Source organism: Rhineura floridana, chromosome 2 (genome assembly GCF_030035675.1).
Source record: "Rhineura floridana isolate rRhiFlo1 chromosome 2, rRhiFlo1.hap2, whole genome shotgun sequence".
Taxonomy (NCBI): domain Eukaryota; kingdom Metazoa; phylum Chordata; class Lepidosauria; order Squamata; family Rhineuridae; genus Rhineura; species Rhineura floridana.
The window spans coordinates 167,251,521-167,268,541 of record NC_084481.1 but is presented as its reverse complement, the minus strand read 5'-3'; the positions used below and the strand labels follow the sequence as shown (position 1 = coordinate 167,268,541).

General features: G+C 39.9%; 1 protein-coding gene across 2 annotated transcripts in view; it reads right to left on the bottom strand.

Annotated features, from left to right (window-relative positions):
• Nucleotides 1–14,307, bottom strand: part of LOC133377367 (cytosolic phospholipase A2 epsilon-like) — a 41,835-nt gene extending 27,528 nt beyond the window's left edge. The window contains exons 1-4 of one of the 2 annotated variants that reach the window (XM_061611334.1): nt 14,211–14,307; nt 12,987–13,076; nt 7,535–7,610; nt 1,832–1,968 (exon numbers count right to left, since the gene is read on the bottom strand). In XM_061611334.1, the coding sequence (XP_061467318.1) occupies nt 1,832–1,968; nt 7,535–7,610; nt 12,987–13,076; nt 14,211–14,303 (396 nt within the window). In that variant the 5' untranslated portion in view covers nt 14,304–14,307. The remainder of the gene's footprint in view (nt 1–1,831; nt 1,969–7,534; nt 7,611–12,986; nt 13,077–14,210) is intronic. The other variant, XM_061611335.1, reaches the window with a different exon arrangement.
• Between the last annotated feature and the right edge of the window lie 2,714 nt (nt 14,308–17,021).

Sequence of the window (17,021 nt, the reverse complement as noted above, 5' to 3'; positions counted from 1 at the left end):
ATTGTTTTTAGCTTTTAAATTATTATAAGCCATCTTGGGGGCAGGTGTTGCATTAAAAGGCAAGGTATATATTTATTAAATTAAAATGTAGTGGCATTCAAAGTAAGCAATGTGTTCATGTTCAGTGAAACCACGGGGCATTTTTACTCACATTGCAATACTTTTTAATGAAATTGTATCAAGTTAGTACTTCAACATCTTGTAATAGAATTAGGAGTTTCCTAGTAAAATGCAAACTACCTTGTTTATGGAATACTGTAGGTTTGAATATGAACAAAGTATTCATTATTAGAAGTATAGTAATATCCTTAGTCTGTTGTAGCAAACACCACCAAGGGTCTTGTAGTACCTTAAAGATGAGCAAATTTATTGCAGCATGAACTTTTGTAGGTAATTACCAGTGTTAGCAGATGCATCTGGTGAAGTCACCATTTACTTGTTAAAGCTTCTGCCACAATAAATGTCCCTAAGATAAGTTAGAGGAAGGTCTGTAGCTCAGTGGTAGAGCATCTGTCTTGTGTGCAGAAGGTCCCTGGTTCAATCTGCAGCATCTCTAGGTGGGGCTAGGGGAGTATCCTGCCTGAAACCCTGGAGAGCTGCTGCCAATCAGTGTAGACAATACTGAGCTGGATGGGTCAATGGTCTAACTCAGGATAAGGCAGTTTTCTATGTTGCTATGTTGCCACAAGTCCCTTTGATGCTTGTTATTATACTTTTCCTAAAATGATGAAACTGAGGTTATCCTACTTTGGACACATCATGAGAAGACATGATTCACTAGAAAAGAAAATAATGCTGGGGAAAACAGCAGGGAGTAGAAAAAGAGGAAGGCCAAACAAGAGATGGATTGATTCCATAAAGGAAGCCACAGACCTGAACTTCCAAGATCTGAACAGGGCAGTTCACGATAGATACTCTTGGAGGTCACTGATTCATAGGGTCGATAAGTCGTAATTGACTTGAAGGCACATAACAACAACAAACTATACTTTTCAGATTGCACTGATTCTCCTTCCTGTCTTATTCGTAGGCTCAGGGCATTTTTACAAAGTTTAAACTTACAGTGATAATGCCAAAGTTATAATTTAGAGTCTGATTTTGCCACAGCTTGATTGAGGTAAAGTAGCAATTAAACCTCCATCTTCCCGAAAAAGTACTTGGACCCAAGTTCACTTAGGCTGCAATCCAGTGCGAACAGGAACACAATGGGATTAATTTCTGTGTGAACATGTATAAGATTGCACTGCATGGATGCATTTAAGAAGCTGCCTTATACTGGGTCAGACCATTGGTCCAACTAGCTCAGTGTTGTCTACCCTGACCGCAGCAGCTTCTCAAGGTTTTAGACAGGAGTCTTGAAACAACCCTGCCTGGAGATGTCAGAGATTAAGCCTGAGCTTTGTTACATGCAAAGCTACCACTAAGCTATGGTCCTTCCTTGAAATAGAAGTAGTTTGTCCAACAAGTAAGTCCAGAAAGGTAATATACATCTTTACAATCCATATTGCTAATTCAATGGGGAGTAAAGTTAGTTGGCAGCACTGATAGTAGAGAAGGGAAGCATTATACCAGTGGAATTAGTGCTTGCGTAAGCAACCCTTCTTTGAGTTCTATTACAAAGATAGTACAAGTAGATCTATGATGGTGGCAGGCAAGCAAAGCCCATCCACACATGTGCAGATGTCTTGGCATCAAGCGCAAGTAAAAAAAAAAAAGCATATTAGGAACAGGAGAGGAATACACATGTGATGGTATTGTCCCGTTAGGAGACTGCCGGGTCAAACCAGGACTGACCAATAGCAACTGAAAGGGGAACAGCTTTGCTTCTTACCTTGACTTGGCTTTGAATCCTATAGTAAAAGGTTTCATTCCAAACAGGGTTCTTGCAATTGTTAATTGTTTTTGTCTTCAGCTTTTCACATGCAGCCGTTGGTAGCCAAAGGGTTACATAGCAGTCAGACTGGCTTACTGTGTAAAAGAATAGTATAATAAACAGTGTTGTCAGCATTTGAACCACACACTGTCCCATTAACAGCACTTTGATCTGGAGCCATTAGCAAGGGGGGGTCATGTTTACCTCCTCTCATAGGTTTCCACTTCTTCATTCCCAGCTGTAAAGTTTGCATTTTGTCCCTATCCTAGCTATGTAATAGCACCTGTGAGAAGTAGTAGAGAAAACTGCTTGGCTGATACTCTTTACCTTCACTTGCCCAATCATGGTTTGGAAATCCGGGTGATTTCACCTTTAACGGTTTTGGTAAAGCGAGACAACTTTGGCGCACATCCCAAACTTCATTCCAGACAATGCTCTCTGTATCCAAAGAATTAAACCATTCCACAAGTTTCTAATGGTGTTGAAACTCATAATTTACTAGTTTGGAATACAAATTTGTGAACTCATGATATTAGATACAATATGAATTGAACTGGCAATGAGGCTGCTGCCACAGATAGCAATTCAAAGAAATCTCGACATGGTGGCCATTTTATGTACATTAATCCTTATTCTTGGGTCTCAAAAATGTTATATATAAGTGTATTATTTTATCGTGCTGGAAGGGCAATTTAAATACAGGCAACACTGGCCACATTTGGATGCCATGGTAAACCATAGTTTCAGGTTGGTTTGTTTCAAATAACATTAACATGTTTCAAATTAATGTACAACATTCACAGTTTGTGGGTTTGCAAATTAAAGGACAATCTGTGGCTAAACAGAAACAGAAGTAAAAGCTTCCAAACTCATCTTGGCAGCTGGACTGAAGGAGGAGTGAGATAGAGGGACAACACAAGTCTAACCATCTCATTCCAGTTCATTTATGTCATGCTAAACTATGGCATCATAATGTGGCCACACTATGTAAAATGTAGGACTCTGATAAGGAAGTGTGTGGTAGTGTTATTAAATCCACCCTAACATTAATGCCAAGCTATTTACACAACAATCACAGGGACATGCGCCATTAATTTTGGAACACCCCATACAAAAAGGTATGCTAAGAAACCAACTAGCTCTGCAACACCTGTTCATATGAACATTTCCAATATGTTGACAAATGCATTTGTTACCAATCTATATTCCTTTAACTGGCAAATCTGTAGGGATGCTTCCAAAATGCTTCCCAACCAATTGTTTTATCCAGATTTTGGAGATCCAAATTTCCTGCTCTTGTTTTCGAAAAGGAGCTGATGTACTAGGAATTCCCCATTGTCCTGTTTTCTATTTCTAAATTTTGTAGAGCACTGTGCATGTGTAGTTCACTGCAGCTTATTCTTTCTCCTGTTATTCACATCTCTCTCTTTCTTCCTAGATTAGTGATAAATACCTGTACATTTATAAACACTGCAAAAAAAAAGCAATCTTGGTTGTTTGTATGAGTATATCAAGATTCTTTTAGCACCGTGTTTTACCAGTGTGCATGTGTGCTTGTATGTATTGATTAGAGAGTCACAATTTTAACAAATCTTGATGTGATTGTATGACTGGTAGTATCAAGAAAGATTCCTTTTTGCATTATGATTGACAAATCCACAGGAGCAAAGTAACAATAAAACACCACACAAGAAGAATCTTGATAAAATCATAGGTATATTGCAGTGTTTTATTCATGCACATATGTACAGTAAGGGCAGGGGAGATGCAAATATGCAGAAGAGATTTTAAGGTCATGTTTCAGTTCCGGGACCAATTTTAGAAAATTATCTTAAATTTTGTTCAGATGTTCTTATGCTGTATTCATGCGGGGGGGGGGAGTGCATGCCAATGTGCCCCATCTACCTTTGATGTGGGAAAGTCTTAGGAGGAATTGTAAGCACTTACGATGAATATGCTCACATTCCATCCTGTAATAGTGAGCCTTGCACAGTGAGCATTGCCATCTGCAGGGAGGATTGTAAATGCATTCAGCCAAACACGCCTAAATTCCCCATCAGACCTTCCTGCTCACTATAGGGAGGTTGGCAGTGGAGGGGGCAGGATTAGGATGCACCATCCCATGAGCTCTCTTATAGATGTGATCTAAGAATTCTGGAATGTGGCTCTAGTTAAAATGGAATTCAGGGGGAGAACACAGGACAGAACCAACCCACAGAACAATAAAGGTATGGTAACATGATTAGATCTACATATTTGTATGTGAGTAAACATCCCTGTTAATTCCTGTACTTATTCACTTATTCATTATTCAGATGATTTGGCTGAGGCTTCAAGGGATAAACACTGTCCATCTTCACTTCAGGCCCCAAGCACCAGCATCAATATCAGAATTCTGGTTTAAAACTTAAATGAATTTCCTCCCGAAAAACCATCCTCATTGGATGTGGAATATTCACTGGATATTTTCTGCATGGTCACTGAATATTTCATATCCAATGATCTCTGATTTCAATATTTAATTTTTATATTCAATTTCAGTACAGTAATACCTCAGTTAACACAGTAGATGTGTTCCTGGACATTACTTCTTTAACAGAAACGTACCAGAGATAGGAGTAACATGGAAAGAACAGAGATAGATTCCTACACCTGCTCACAGATGGTCGGAGCAATTTCAGTAGAGGCTTTAAAGGGTGCCTACCCAGCACCCACCCACTTCTCCTCCTCTGAATTCTATTGGATCCTTCCCTCCCCAGCCTTGGGAGAAAGCAAGGGATCTCTTTAATGCGAAGCAAAGACACAGGCTGGTCAGTTTCACCTTAAAGCAAAGTGTTGCATAATTGATAGTTCAAGCAAATTGTAAAACCAATTCAATCGTTTCAGCATAGCCATGGCATATTCTTATACTGCCTCCAGAAAGGGAGGTCAGACTAGCAGGTACAAGGGACAAGATGTTTGCTTTGGTGGCCCCACAGCTTTGGAATTCCCTCCGCCACAATAATCAATTAGCCCTTTTCATGGTAGTGTTTAAGCAGGCTCATGATCAGGTCTAGAAATCATAAATTATATTAAACATTAAATTAAATAAGGTCTAGAAAAAATATACATAATATATATGCAAGTGAATTCAACTTCTTCCAGATATAAAATGCCTCTGAACTAACATGTTAAGTAGTAACAGACCCCAAATTCCTTGATTCCTTGTTAATTCCACAAAGAGTATGTGTTAGATAAGGTCAGCTTCTGCTAATCTAACTTGCAGTAAAAAATGGCTACACGTTAAGATGTCTGGCTGGAACATTATTTCTATTGCCAGTCCAGGAATAGTAAAAAAATGTCCACTGGTATTTAATAATTGTTGTGCTTCAGCATTTTAAATATGGCTAAACGCAGATGTAATATAAGTGTAAGCAAACCAGCACTATGCCTTTGTGTTATCTCTACACACCTGTTCAACCTGTTTGTATAACCCTCTTTTATGTCTGATAGTATCATACCATCTTTGGGAGCTACTTTTGTATTTCACAAACCTAAATTATAAAGACAATAATAATGTTTAGGTTTTGCTTGAACACATGAAGGATTAAACTGGGAGTGGAGAAGTGTGCACACGCAGGTGTACTCTGGCACATAGAATGCTCTTCAGATCTTTGTGTGATTAGCCCATGTCTGAAGAGGATTTTTAAGTGTGTTTGACTGAACATGCTTAGAAACTCTGTCTGCAATGGGAAACTCTGATAAGCCAGGGTTTCTTCCCTCTTGTGGGTTCCTAAGCATATTCAACTTAACATGCTTTTAAAAAACCCTTCAGTCCTTTGGGCTAATTGCACAAAGGTCCAAATAGCAGCCTCAGTACAGCTAGTGCAGCATGATAAAAGCTTGAGACTCCATCCTATCACATTCCCTTAAATGCAAGATAAATACTGTGCTTGTTATTTGGTTTACAGTTTCTAGTATGGTAATTTAGTAAAACACCATCATGGTTAACCATATGGATTGCTTTAATTGTCATTAACAACAATTTACTAAAATCGATAATTTAGAAAACTTTGCAGCCTAGGGGCCTAATTCAAAAGCACTACAGATGGTGGCCATCCTGAACTACTTCTACATGGGCATTGCCCTAATGCAAATGATGTCACATTTGTAAACTGGTACTCCATACATGGAGTCCCCATTTCAGCATCAATGGCCTCCAGGAACATATAGAACTGGAGTGAATCTCTCCATGTGATTGGGCTGGAGCAAATAGTAAGACATCGTGCCCCCTGTGTGGTGCACTACTTTGTGGAAGCAGGCTTCTGATGACTTCTACTTGGTGACAGGATTAAATACAGCCCATAATTGCCACCTAAATTTCTTTGATATAGCAGACTTCATAGGTCTGTGGGTTATGTGGTAGACCACTACTCTGTACAGCAGGATGGGCTTAAATTCCTCATTAAGATAGTGGCCTGTATTCGTGCCTCTCACATGGGAGAGTAGAGTTTGATTCCTTGATGGAGGCCCCCTCTCTTGAGATAGGGGGCATAGCTTACTGGTGGAGCATGTGTTTTCATGCAGAATACCTCTGGTTCAATTTGTAGCATCTCCACTTAAAACAAGGATCAGGCTGCAGGTGATGGAAAGGACCTTTGACTAAGACAGTGGAGAGCTGTTGCCATTCAGAGTAGATAATAATGGGCTAGATGAGACCTAGGCTAGGTGATTGTGAGACTATCTGGGACCTCTTTCTGCTATATTCAGGACATTCAAAGGAAATAACTCCTCCATATACTAAAGAGAACAATTTGATGGACAGTTTTACATATCAAAGAAACCCGATGGCTACTTAGATGCCTTCAACCTCACTATGTGGGAGCAGCCTATTTGCAATTAACAGTGCAATCCTATACATATTCCTAAACTATGGAACTCCTTCCCTGCAGAGGTGTATCTGGCAACCTCACTGGAAGTTTTCAGCAAATGCTGAAGACACACCTATTTGCCCTAGCATTTGACACCTGAGATGTATATTTTTAGGACCCACCCAATTTTTGTGATTTGTGATTTTAAGTTGTTTTAATTGCTTTTAATAATAATAATAATAATAATAATAAAAACTGTTATAATCTACCCTGGGTCCCTAGGGTGAAAGGTGACTAATTTAGTAGTAGTAGTAGTAGTAGTAGTAGTAGTAGTAGTACCAACTAAGAAATATCAACTAAGAAATAAGCCCCATGAAATTCAGTGAGATTTACTCCAAGGTGTAGAGTGTTGCAGCCTAAGCCAAAACAATCCCTAGCACTATATATTTTTTCTGTTCCACAGTTTTACCAGATATTTGATAGGACAACCCACTTTATTCTCCTGATTCCTCTTTCCACCCACAAATAATGCAGATATTTCTCTCCTTCAATTTAAGATTTTATGAGTCACCAGTCTGCAAATCATACTTTGACACTGACATAAATACAGTTCTTGTGCAACTTGTCACCCATGAAATACTGTAGCAAACACAAGGCTAGAGGTGCCTAGCAAACACAAGGCTAGAGGTGCCTAACAACAGCCGCCCTGAGAGCTATTTGCTAAGGGCGGTATATAAATGCAACCAAATAAATAAATAAATAAACAGTGGTTTAGTTTTTAAACAATGTGAAAGACAGGAAGAACACTCACAGACATCAGCTTGCCGAAGATTTCTCATTCGTATGACTCTTACAGTAAGCAAGTTGCAAGGAAATGTTTCCATCTGCTGAAAAACAGCATATAAAAGGAAAGAGTGAATATTAAATTGTATTCAAAGGAATAAGCAAGTATTTATCAGAGGAGTAAGCAAGATCATGGTTAGTAATTCTGAAAAACAACATCTTGGTAATTGCCTAGGCTAAAGAATGAAACACACATTATCCACATCCTTGTTATGCTCAGATCACAGGGTGGCAGCAGTTTTCAATAGCAAATAATGAAAGTTCTGAAAATATGAAATGGACCATCACTGCTCCCAGTTTTCCTTTAAATCACAGAGAGGTAATTCTGTTTGGACAGCCTTTCCATTATAACTAACTTTTTTGCCCCTAAAGCAAATGAATTGTAAAGTTAAAAACCAGACAAGACTGGGTTCAACCTACGGAAATTTATACTATCTTTCCTTTAAGGTGAATTTAATCATACTAAATAAATTTTAATACCCTACAGTCTTTTTTCTTTTTCCAACAGCATCCAATACTGGTGCTTCAGGCAACTGGGCGATTATTAAACTGCCTGCTTTTGATGTCATTTTCCTTATATTTTGCACTCAGAGTTTAGGAACAATCTTTGGCCAATAGCAATCAATCAATTTCCTGAGTTTGCGCAATATTGCTGAATCAACCTAGTCATCATTACAATAGCCAGGTGCACCCTGTGAGGATTCATGATGTTCTTTTATATTTCCCATTCACTCTAAATGTCATCCTTAATTCAACTGTCACATCGAACTCAACTGGAGTTATGACTTAATTCCTCATGGGCATTACTCTTTTTTAAGGAATGTACAAAACAAGGTATATCCTGTCATCTTTTGGTTTTAAAAAATGCTGTAGATATCTAGCCATGCTGATGAAATAGCATTCATCATTTCCTGTAATGAAGATGTTTGATCATCAGAACTAAGCATTCCCACGTACTTCTCGCAACCTATCTTTCCTGTAGGTGGGGTCCTGAGCGCACACCGGGGTTAATGGGTAGGTTCCTCTTAACATAATTGTTATTTATCACTTATATAGCACTCCAAATGGGGATAATGCCTTATAGTCTTTATCTGGTTTGTCTTCATAACAACTCTATGAGGTAGGTCACTAATCTACTACATACAAGGAACTGAAGCTGAGAAACTAGCTCTGTCCATCAAAATTAAAGATCTCCTCTGCCTCTCCATTCCTCCCTTCTCCTCCCTGCCCTCCTGTCTCAAGTTTTAAGTGTTACCCCAGTCACTTTTGTTATACTTCTCAGAAAAGGGGAGGAAAGGTTGTATGCTTAATTTTTTGGAAAAACTGAAGCCACAGGGTGGCCTGGAAGCTTAGGGGATCCCTGACCCACCTTGAGAAGCCTTGTTAATGGTACGATCCAACTCAGGAATGTGACAGCATTATCCAAATTACTCCAATTCACCCAATAATTTGTGGTACAAACAGAGCCAATGCACCCTTCTAGTAGGTATCTTTGCCATTTTTGCCTGTGTTCTATTTTCTTTAGAAATTTCCCCCATATTGCAGCACATAATTTTGGGGGGACAGTTCTGAGGACAGAAGTTGTTCAGTTTTGCATTTTCTTCCTTATTGATGCTTGAATGCATCTTATACTGCATTTATTTATTTATTTAGCTACTGAATTTATTTGAGGTTTTGTCGATAAAATAACAAAACACATATTTAGTTTAAAGCACTTATTTCAGAGAAAATAGGAAAAATGCATCAATAATACTTGAGAACAGTGGTTCTGACTAGTAGTGTGGGCTCCATATTTCATAGGGAAGGCATTCCAGAGCCAAGGTGCCCACTCATGCATCACTATCAAGTGTACAATCCCCAGCCATGGAATCCTAAAGAAGGCCTTCCTGGATGGGAGAGAGGCATTCCCTTAAGTACCATCCCAAGCCATTCAAGGTGTCATATGTTATTTGCAGAACCTTGAATTCTGACTGGAATGAATTGCATGCAGCTGCTGAAATGGCCAGAAGTAACCAACATGGTGCAGTGATATCATCACTGGGCAGGGAAAAATAAAGAACAGAATATGCAAATAATGATTATATGGAAAAACAAAACAGAATATGAATATGCAACTTAACTTTTAAACTTAATTCTGCTCAGAAGAACAATATGTAAGATTAAAATTAGCAACCATTGCTGAATCCTACATTGGTCCACCTAAACTCCATCAGCCATCTAGTTGCAGCATACTATATTTGTTGAGGGGTGGACATAATCCCAAACCTTATCAAGGTATAGGGAGACTCATGAAGGCCGCTTAGAGTTGCTAATGAACCTTGTATCTTCTTCACTGTGGTATATGACCTCAGCTTGACTGAAGCCTTAGCAACCCTCTCATGTTCCAGCACCGGGCTCAGGCAGACCTAGATATGTCTGCCCTTATAGCAGGCATTCAGGCATGCTTAAACCATGAGCCAAAGTTGTCTTGACCAAAGTTTGCTTCCATTTCATTTCAGAGCTTCTGGGGAGTTGACCTTCACCATGCATGCAAAGTTATCCCCAAAACTGAGGTCAGTAACAGCCAGGAGTGCCTTTGGTCAGCTGAACCTAGGGTGCCAGCTGCACCAAGAGGCACCCAGAGGTGCTGACAGGATTTTCCAGGCCCAGGATAGAGACTGTATGTGGACTGGGCTTTTTAGCCCTCTCATAAAAGGGGACACAAATTTGTATTCTCTTTTGTAGCTGGAGCAAAGGATACAAAACTAAATCAGGGACCACACACAAGTAATAAGATGTCTGATAGAATGTCAACAGGTGAAGCTTTCCTCATAATTATATTTGATACCACAAAAGGCTTCACCAGTTGAATTTCTGCCTGCCACACAGCTGTTAAAATCACAAGGGCCATGCTACTCCTCAATGCCAATCCTAACCCATGCAAAGAACTCAAGTTTCATGAGTTATAAACCAGTTATATTACTGCAGTTCTTTTATCAATTGATCTTTAGCTTGCAATACAACATTCAGTGTAAGATCAGGAGTGATATTTCACATGGCAGGAGAGATGGCAGAGTCAAAAGGGATTTAAGATTTCCAGCAACCAAGGTTCAGATGCCCATGCTTGGATAAATTCAAAATTACATTGTTAAACAGCAAGCAGTGTGTTCTAAGACTGTGTGTTCTGGTTGTTTATTTATACCTCATTATTTTATGTTCTTTCTTTTTTAGTAAAAAAGCTTTGAGTTTTTGACATGAGTATACCAATTTAGGTTTTATACCAGCAGCAATAATCCACCCCCAGGGACACCCCCATAGGTGGGAAAGCCATAAACTACTGTTCTTCATCCTTCGGTCTCCAGATGTTATTAGACTACAGCTCCCATCATCTTTGGCCATTGGCTAAGTTGTCTGGGGTTGATGGGAGTTGTAGTCTGACAACATTTGGGGACCCAAGCTTGAATAACAGTGCAATATATAATTCCTTCTCTTCCCCCATTACTGCTCCAATCAGTTTAACAGTCTCCTACCCCACCTGCATTTCCCTAAAAAAAACCCAAAAATATAAAGAGACTGGATAACTGCACTGGACTAAGCTCTGCAGGGCTGACATAACCCACCCTTTCTGAACCATAATACTCCCTGGCGGCAGGGCTGGAGAGACTAGAGTGAGACACACATGAAAGAAGCTCCCCAAACAGCTTCAAAATAAATCAGGAAGTGTCTTCTTCATTGCCTGGAGAGGGGACTTCCCAGGAGATATTGAAATCCTTCCCTTATATTTGTATGACTCTAAATTTCTCTATAGTGGTAGGAGTCAGTGGGGTGGCAAAGACATTGTGACACTGGACACATGGCTTCCAGATATTTAATGTCACTGCCACTTACTGGGAGGGGCAAGGGCACGGGATGGGGAGCTCAGGTGGTTTGGCCATGGCGGCAGAACCAATCCTATGCTCCTGCCACTGCGCAGACCCATACCTCACCCCTCCTCCTCTTGGTAAGCAACAGCAATGCCTGGTGTCTGGAAGCCAGGTGCATAATAACACCCCACCTTTGTGGCCCTACTGACTGCTATTGCTCTTATAGTACTCGTCAAGAGCCGCTCTGACTTTAGTTTATTCATTTCCTGAAAGGCAGTAACATGTTTCAGACAGCAATTGCTACAAATGGCACTGGCACATTGTGTTTCATAACTTTCATTCTCAAGGGGCTAAAGACTTCTTTTTTAAAAATGAAACTTCAGAGTCTGGGCCCTTGACTGCCTCCAGACATGGTATAGCAGTACTCCCCTCTCTGCAGTCCTGGCTGCAACTTTATCTGGGCATGCCAGACCTGGCCATGGCAAAACATATCTTAGCTGCAGCCAGGTTTGATTGCTGAAACATACTCTACATGAGGCTGTCTTTTGAAGAGTCTTCAAAAATTTCAGCTGGTTCAGAAATCAGCTGCAAATGTGCTAGTGGGTGCTCACCCACAGGGTCACAAAACACCAATCCTGTGACAGCTGGATTGGTTTCCCGTATGCTAAAATACAAAGTGATGTCCATTACCTTTAAAGCACTAAATGTTTTAGGTCTAGGATACGGGAGGGATATCCTCCTCCAATACTATTCTGCCCCCTAAGTCCCGAGGGAGAATGCCTTCGCTGTCCCCCACTTAGGGGGAAAGCATTCTTGAGTGGGACAAGAGAGAGGGCTTTCTTGGTGGTTGCACCCAGATTATGAAACATCTTGCCCTGGGAAGTGCAGATTGCCCATCCCTAGCTGTTTTGCACCAGTTACTGAATACCTTTTGATTCTGGTAGGCTTTTATTTTATGAGGCAGATAATGCTTTATGATTTTTAAATTGCTGGTCCTGTATGGCTTTTTGTTTTTGTTTTTTGTTTTTTTGGTAATTGTTCTATATTGTAATGTTTTAGTTTGAAAAATATCTGGAGAAGTGTTGTTGGGGGGGTTACACTGAAAGGACAGGATATAAACGTTTCAACGCATTAATGAGTAAATCAATCGATCAATGATAAAACCCAGCCATTTATCTCCCTTTAAACCTCCCTGTAACCAGCCTTATTGTATGTGTGCATATAACATCAGCCCAAAGTAAGTATATGGGATATATCCCAGATCATTCTAGGCCAAGAATGATAGGCCAATCCTAACAACACAAATAGTAATGAAATGCAAGTTTCAGCATATGAACGTGGGAACAGGCAAACTATAATGATATGTGGCAATTATAACAATGATTAAAATTTACAGACTCTATAGATAAAGCAAACAAATTAAAAGGTGTCTCACCCAAAACTGCTTGTCATTAACAATCTGTTCAAACAGTTGGTAATTCACTTTCATTATTTTCCCTCTTTTGTGCCACCTTTCCTCCAAGGAGTTCAGAGAGCACAGATAAGTGCCCCCACCCCAATTCTGAATGTTCATCGTACCTTGGATTGAGAATTACAGTGCACTTCATTCCACAGGTTCCCAGGTTCATTTTCTATGCTTTCCACAGGATATGCATTTATACTGAAGTCCTGGGGCAGGGGGGAGGAAAGAAAACAACTTTTTAAAAGATATTTAAGCCCACCCCCTTATCGTGTTGCAATTGTATGCAATTTGCTGATTCATAGGGTCCCCATAAATTGTAATCTACTTGAAGGCATATAACAACACACAAAAATAAATGTTAAAATTCTGAAATAGAGCAGTTGATTATTAAATGGGTGTAACAAGTGAGAGCCAACACTTGAAGAACTAATAAGTGGATGCTTTGGGGCATGCTTTCTTGAATGGTAATACTGAGTTACAGGACAAAGTCAAAAGAGTGCAAATGACATCTTTCCCTTTGACATAATGTTTTACAGTATTTTCAAAAGTAAATCTAATTGTTTTCAAAGGAGCTTGCTGACAGATAAGTGTGTGTAGGCTTGCAGTCTAAGTCATCAAAGCATGGATGTTCAGGATTTTGTAAACTTTGCATTTAAAACTTTCAGTCTGAAGTCTCACCTTGGTGGTACCTGGACAAACTCTCCATTTAAACTATGGGAGAAATGAATGAAACATGAAAGAGTTGATGCATTCCGCTGAAGTCTAGACAACCCCATTGTTCTGATCAGACTACCTCTATTATATTTATTTGTATCCAACCTGCCCATCCTCCCCAAGATACACAGTGCAGAGAAGGGGGGGGGAACCCAGCCAGTCTCCCTTCACCAATCTGGTTAATGGGCAAAAAAATCCCATTTCTTGGCCCCTTGGTGACCAGGCTATTTCTGCACTGTGATGCCAGGGTGGACACCAGGAACAATTCAGCTGTCTCCAATGGGAGCAGGTGCTGGCCTTATACAACCCATCTGAAGTTGAGCTCCCATGTTGGTCCTCTTAAAAATAAGGCTTATTCTGGGCATCAATGACTGCATGTCCTGCTCGTCTTTGGACCTCAATGCAACACAGCCCTGCTATACTCTTTTCAGGGTTAGGAAGATTGAACGTGAGTCTTGAAAATTCAGATTCACAGCCTATTCCTTCCTGACATCATCTCTTTCTGCCATCTTTGGATTGCCCCAAATAACAGCACAAACCACCATCCACAATAAAATGTAAGGGGCATTTCCAGAACGGGGGGGAAACACCACCCACATACTCTTTTCTTTTATAGCATTCCTTACCCGACAAGAACTGGAACAGCATGCTGCTGTTGTGGTCACATTCAAGGCATGAGCTACAACAGGCAATTCACTTGGCAGATGCTCCTGAAACATCCTTTCAGCTGTTGTGCTGGCAAGAGTCATTGAGCAGGCATCTTAAAACTAAACTCAAGGCCCGCCCTTTGGAATTGCAAAGGAAATTGATCCCGCCCCATTTTCTCCCACTACAATAGAGAGGAAGCCTATGAAATGGCTACAAAAGGAAGAGGCTCATTGCCTAGAGGAAGAAGATTGTGAAAGGTACTTTCTTAATCGTTCTCCTTCCATCACTCCCATTTTTCTCTTGTATACAGTGAAGCAACAAATGACTGGGAACATTTGATCTGAGCTAGATAACAAAATTAGCATGTTTTTCCTGTGAGAGAAAGCACAGTTTGTGTGGTTTATTTTAACACTTTTATCCCATTCCATGGCTCAGAAGAGCATTGAATAAGGACAGTTTACAATACTAACATACATGGATGAAGCTATCCAATTATATGAGAATTCGAAGACCCACAGATTGTGAATCATAAAAGATTTGTGTTGAGCCACGTGTTTTCCATGCTGTAAAATGTCTTTTTTCCTCTCTGTATTAGTGTGACCTGTATTAAAAACATAAACAAAAAATTAAAATCAATGAACAGACATAGAATTGCATCCAGCTGAGTCATACTCAGACTAGACCCATTGAAATTAATGGACTTGTTAGTCGAGTCTCAGTATGACTACACCAATACAGCCCACAGACATCATAGGATCAGCAAAGCCTTTACTCAAGTACTAGTTACAATTAAAATATCTTGCTGGGCTGTTTATTTATTTATTAAATTTATTTATTTATTTATTAAATTTATATACCGCCCCATAGCCGAAGCTCCCTGGGCGGTTCACAACAGACAATATCAAAATACAATAAAACACATATTTAAAACAATTCAAACAGCATTAAAAATGGGCATCCTTAAAATTTTTTAATTTAAAACGTTTATAACACATATTAAACACATATTAAAACACTTCTTAAAATGCCTGGGAGAAGAGGAAGGTTTTGACCTGGCGCCGAAAAGATAGTAATGTTGGCGCCAGGCGTACCTCATCAGGAAGACTATTCCACAGTTTGGGGGCCACCACTGAGAAGGCCCTTTTTCTTGTTGCCACCCTCCGAGCTTCCCTTTGAGTAGGCACCCGGAGGAGGGTCTTTGATGTTGAGCGTAGCATATGGGTAGGTTCGTATCGGGAGATGCGTTCCACCAGATATTGTGGTCCCGCGCCGTGTAAGGCTTTATAGGTTAAAACCAGCACCTTGAACCGGGCCCGGAAACATATAGGCAGCCAATGCAAGCGGGCCAGAATTGGTGTTATATGTTCGGACCGCCTGGTCCCCGTTATCAATCTGGCCGCTGCATTTTGCACAAGCTGCAGTTTCCGAACCGTCTTCAAAGGCAGCCCCACATAAAGCGCATTGCAGTAATCTAATTTAGAGGTTACCAGAGCATGGACAACTGTTAAAAAATGGTACCAATTGGCAAATATGTCAAAAGTTAGACTTATCTTGCTTTTAACAAGGATATCAAGATGTTGAGAAGAGTCGCTATTTTCTTAATGACACTTAATAGCCATGGCATGAGCCAAAGTTTACAATGCAAATGTAAAAGACACTGGTGAAGTTCGACTATTTCAGTTATTTTGATTTTATCTCTGCATGTTTTATTATGGTTACTAGTTCCTTATAAAAACTTAATATGAAAACTGGTATGACAGAATTTTAAATCTTCAGACGGATTAAATAATTATTCCTTTCATTGGTTTGACTGCCAGGATTTAATTGTTGGTTGTATTGATTTATGCTTAATCTTGCTTTATTTTTCATCAGATTTGTTATATTCCTGTTTTATATTGTGATAGTCTATGGTTATAAGCAATGTATTTGAACTTAAGTTACAGTTAAAAATGCACCATTTCTTCTGTCAGAATGAAATGGTCCTAGCTATTTCCCAGAAACTTTAAATCGGATGTGCCTGATAAACTTCTCAAAGGAGAAATTTACACATAGGGTTGCCAGGTCAGAAGCATTCCAACCCTCAGATTTCAGGGGCGGGCCTGAGTGATGTCACAGGAGCAGGCCCAAGTGATGTCATTAAGCATGATACATAAGCATCAACCACATTTGCTTTGTGCATACAATTCAAACAAAAACATTTCTCTGATTGGAAATTAAGATAGAAATCTTAGCTAAAAGATGGAGCCTGGGCAGGGGACATTTAATCTAGCCTATTTACTTCTGGCAGCACACTTATTTAGGGACTAAGTCCCATAGAACTCAATAGGACTTACTTCTGAGTAGATATGGTTTGGATTGTGCTATTAAGCTTGACTACGGATCCTCTGCAAAGATATCCATATCCAAGCAGGGTTGGCAACCCCTGCCTGAAATGCCCAGCCCCTGCTCCAAACTTCTTTACAAATTTGACCCTTCACTTCAGAAAGACGTCTGGGAAATGAGTAAGAGTAAGAAGATTCTCTACCCTTTTCTGTTTACCCTGTGGGCTGCTATAAACTCACTTTGACAGTCAACCCAGTTCCAGTGAATAATAATTGAAAGAGAAAACACACATGGTTTAGTCTACTTTCACAGGCAGCAGTTTGGGAACAACAATTGCAGCCACACTTCCCAGTATATGAATTCCCTTTTCTCACTATTGGGCAAGAAACAAACCACCATGCAAACAACAAGGTGTATCATCAGTGGATTTAAGAGGGTTGAGCTGAGTGCATGGAACCACTGTTGTT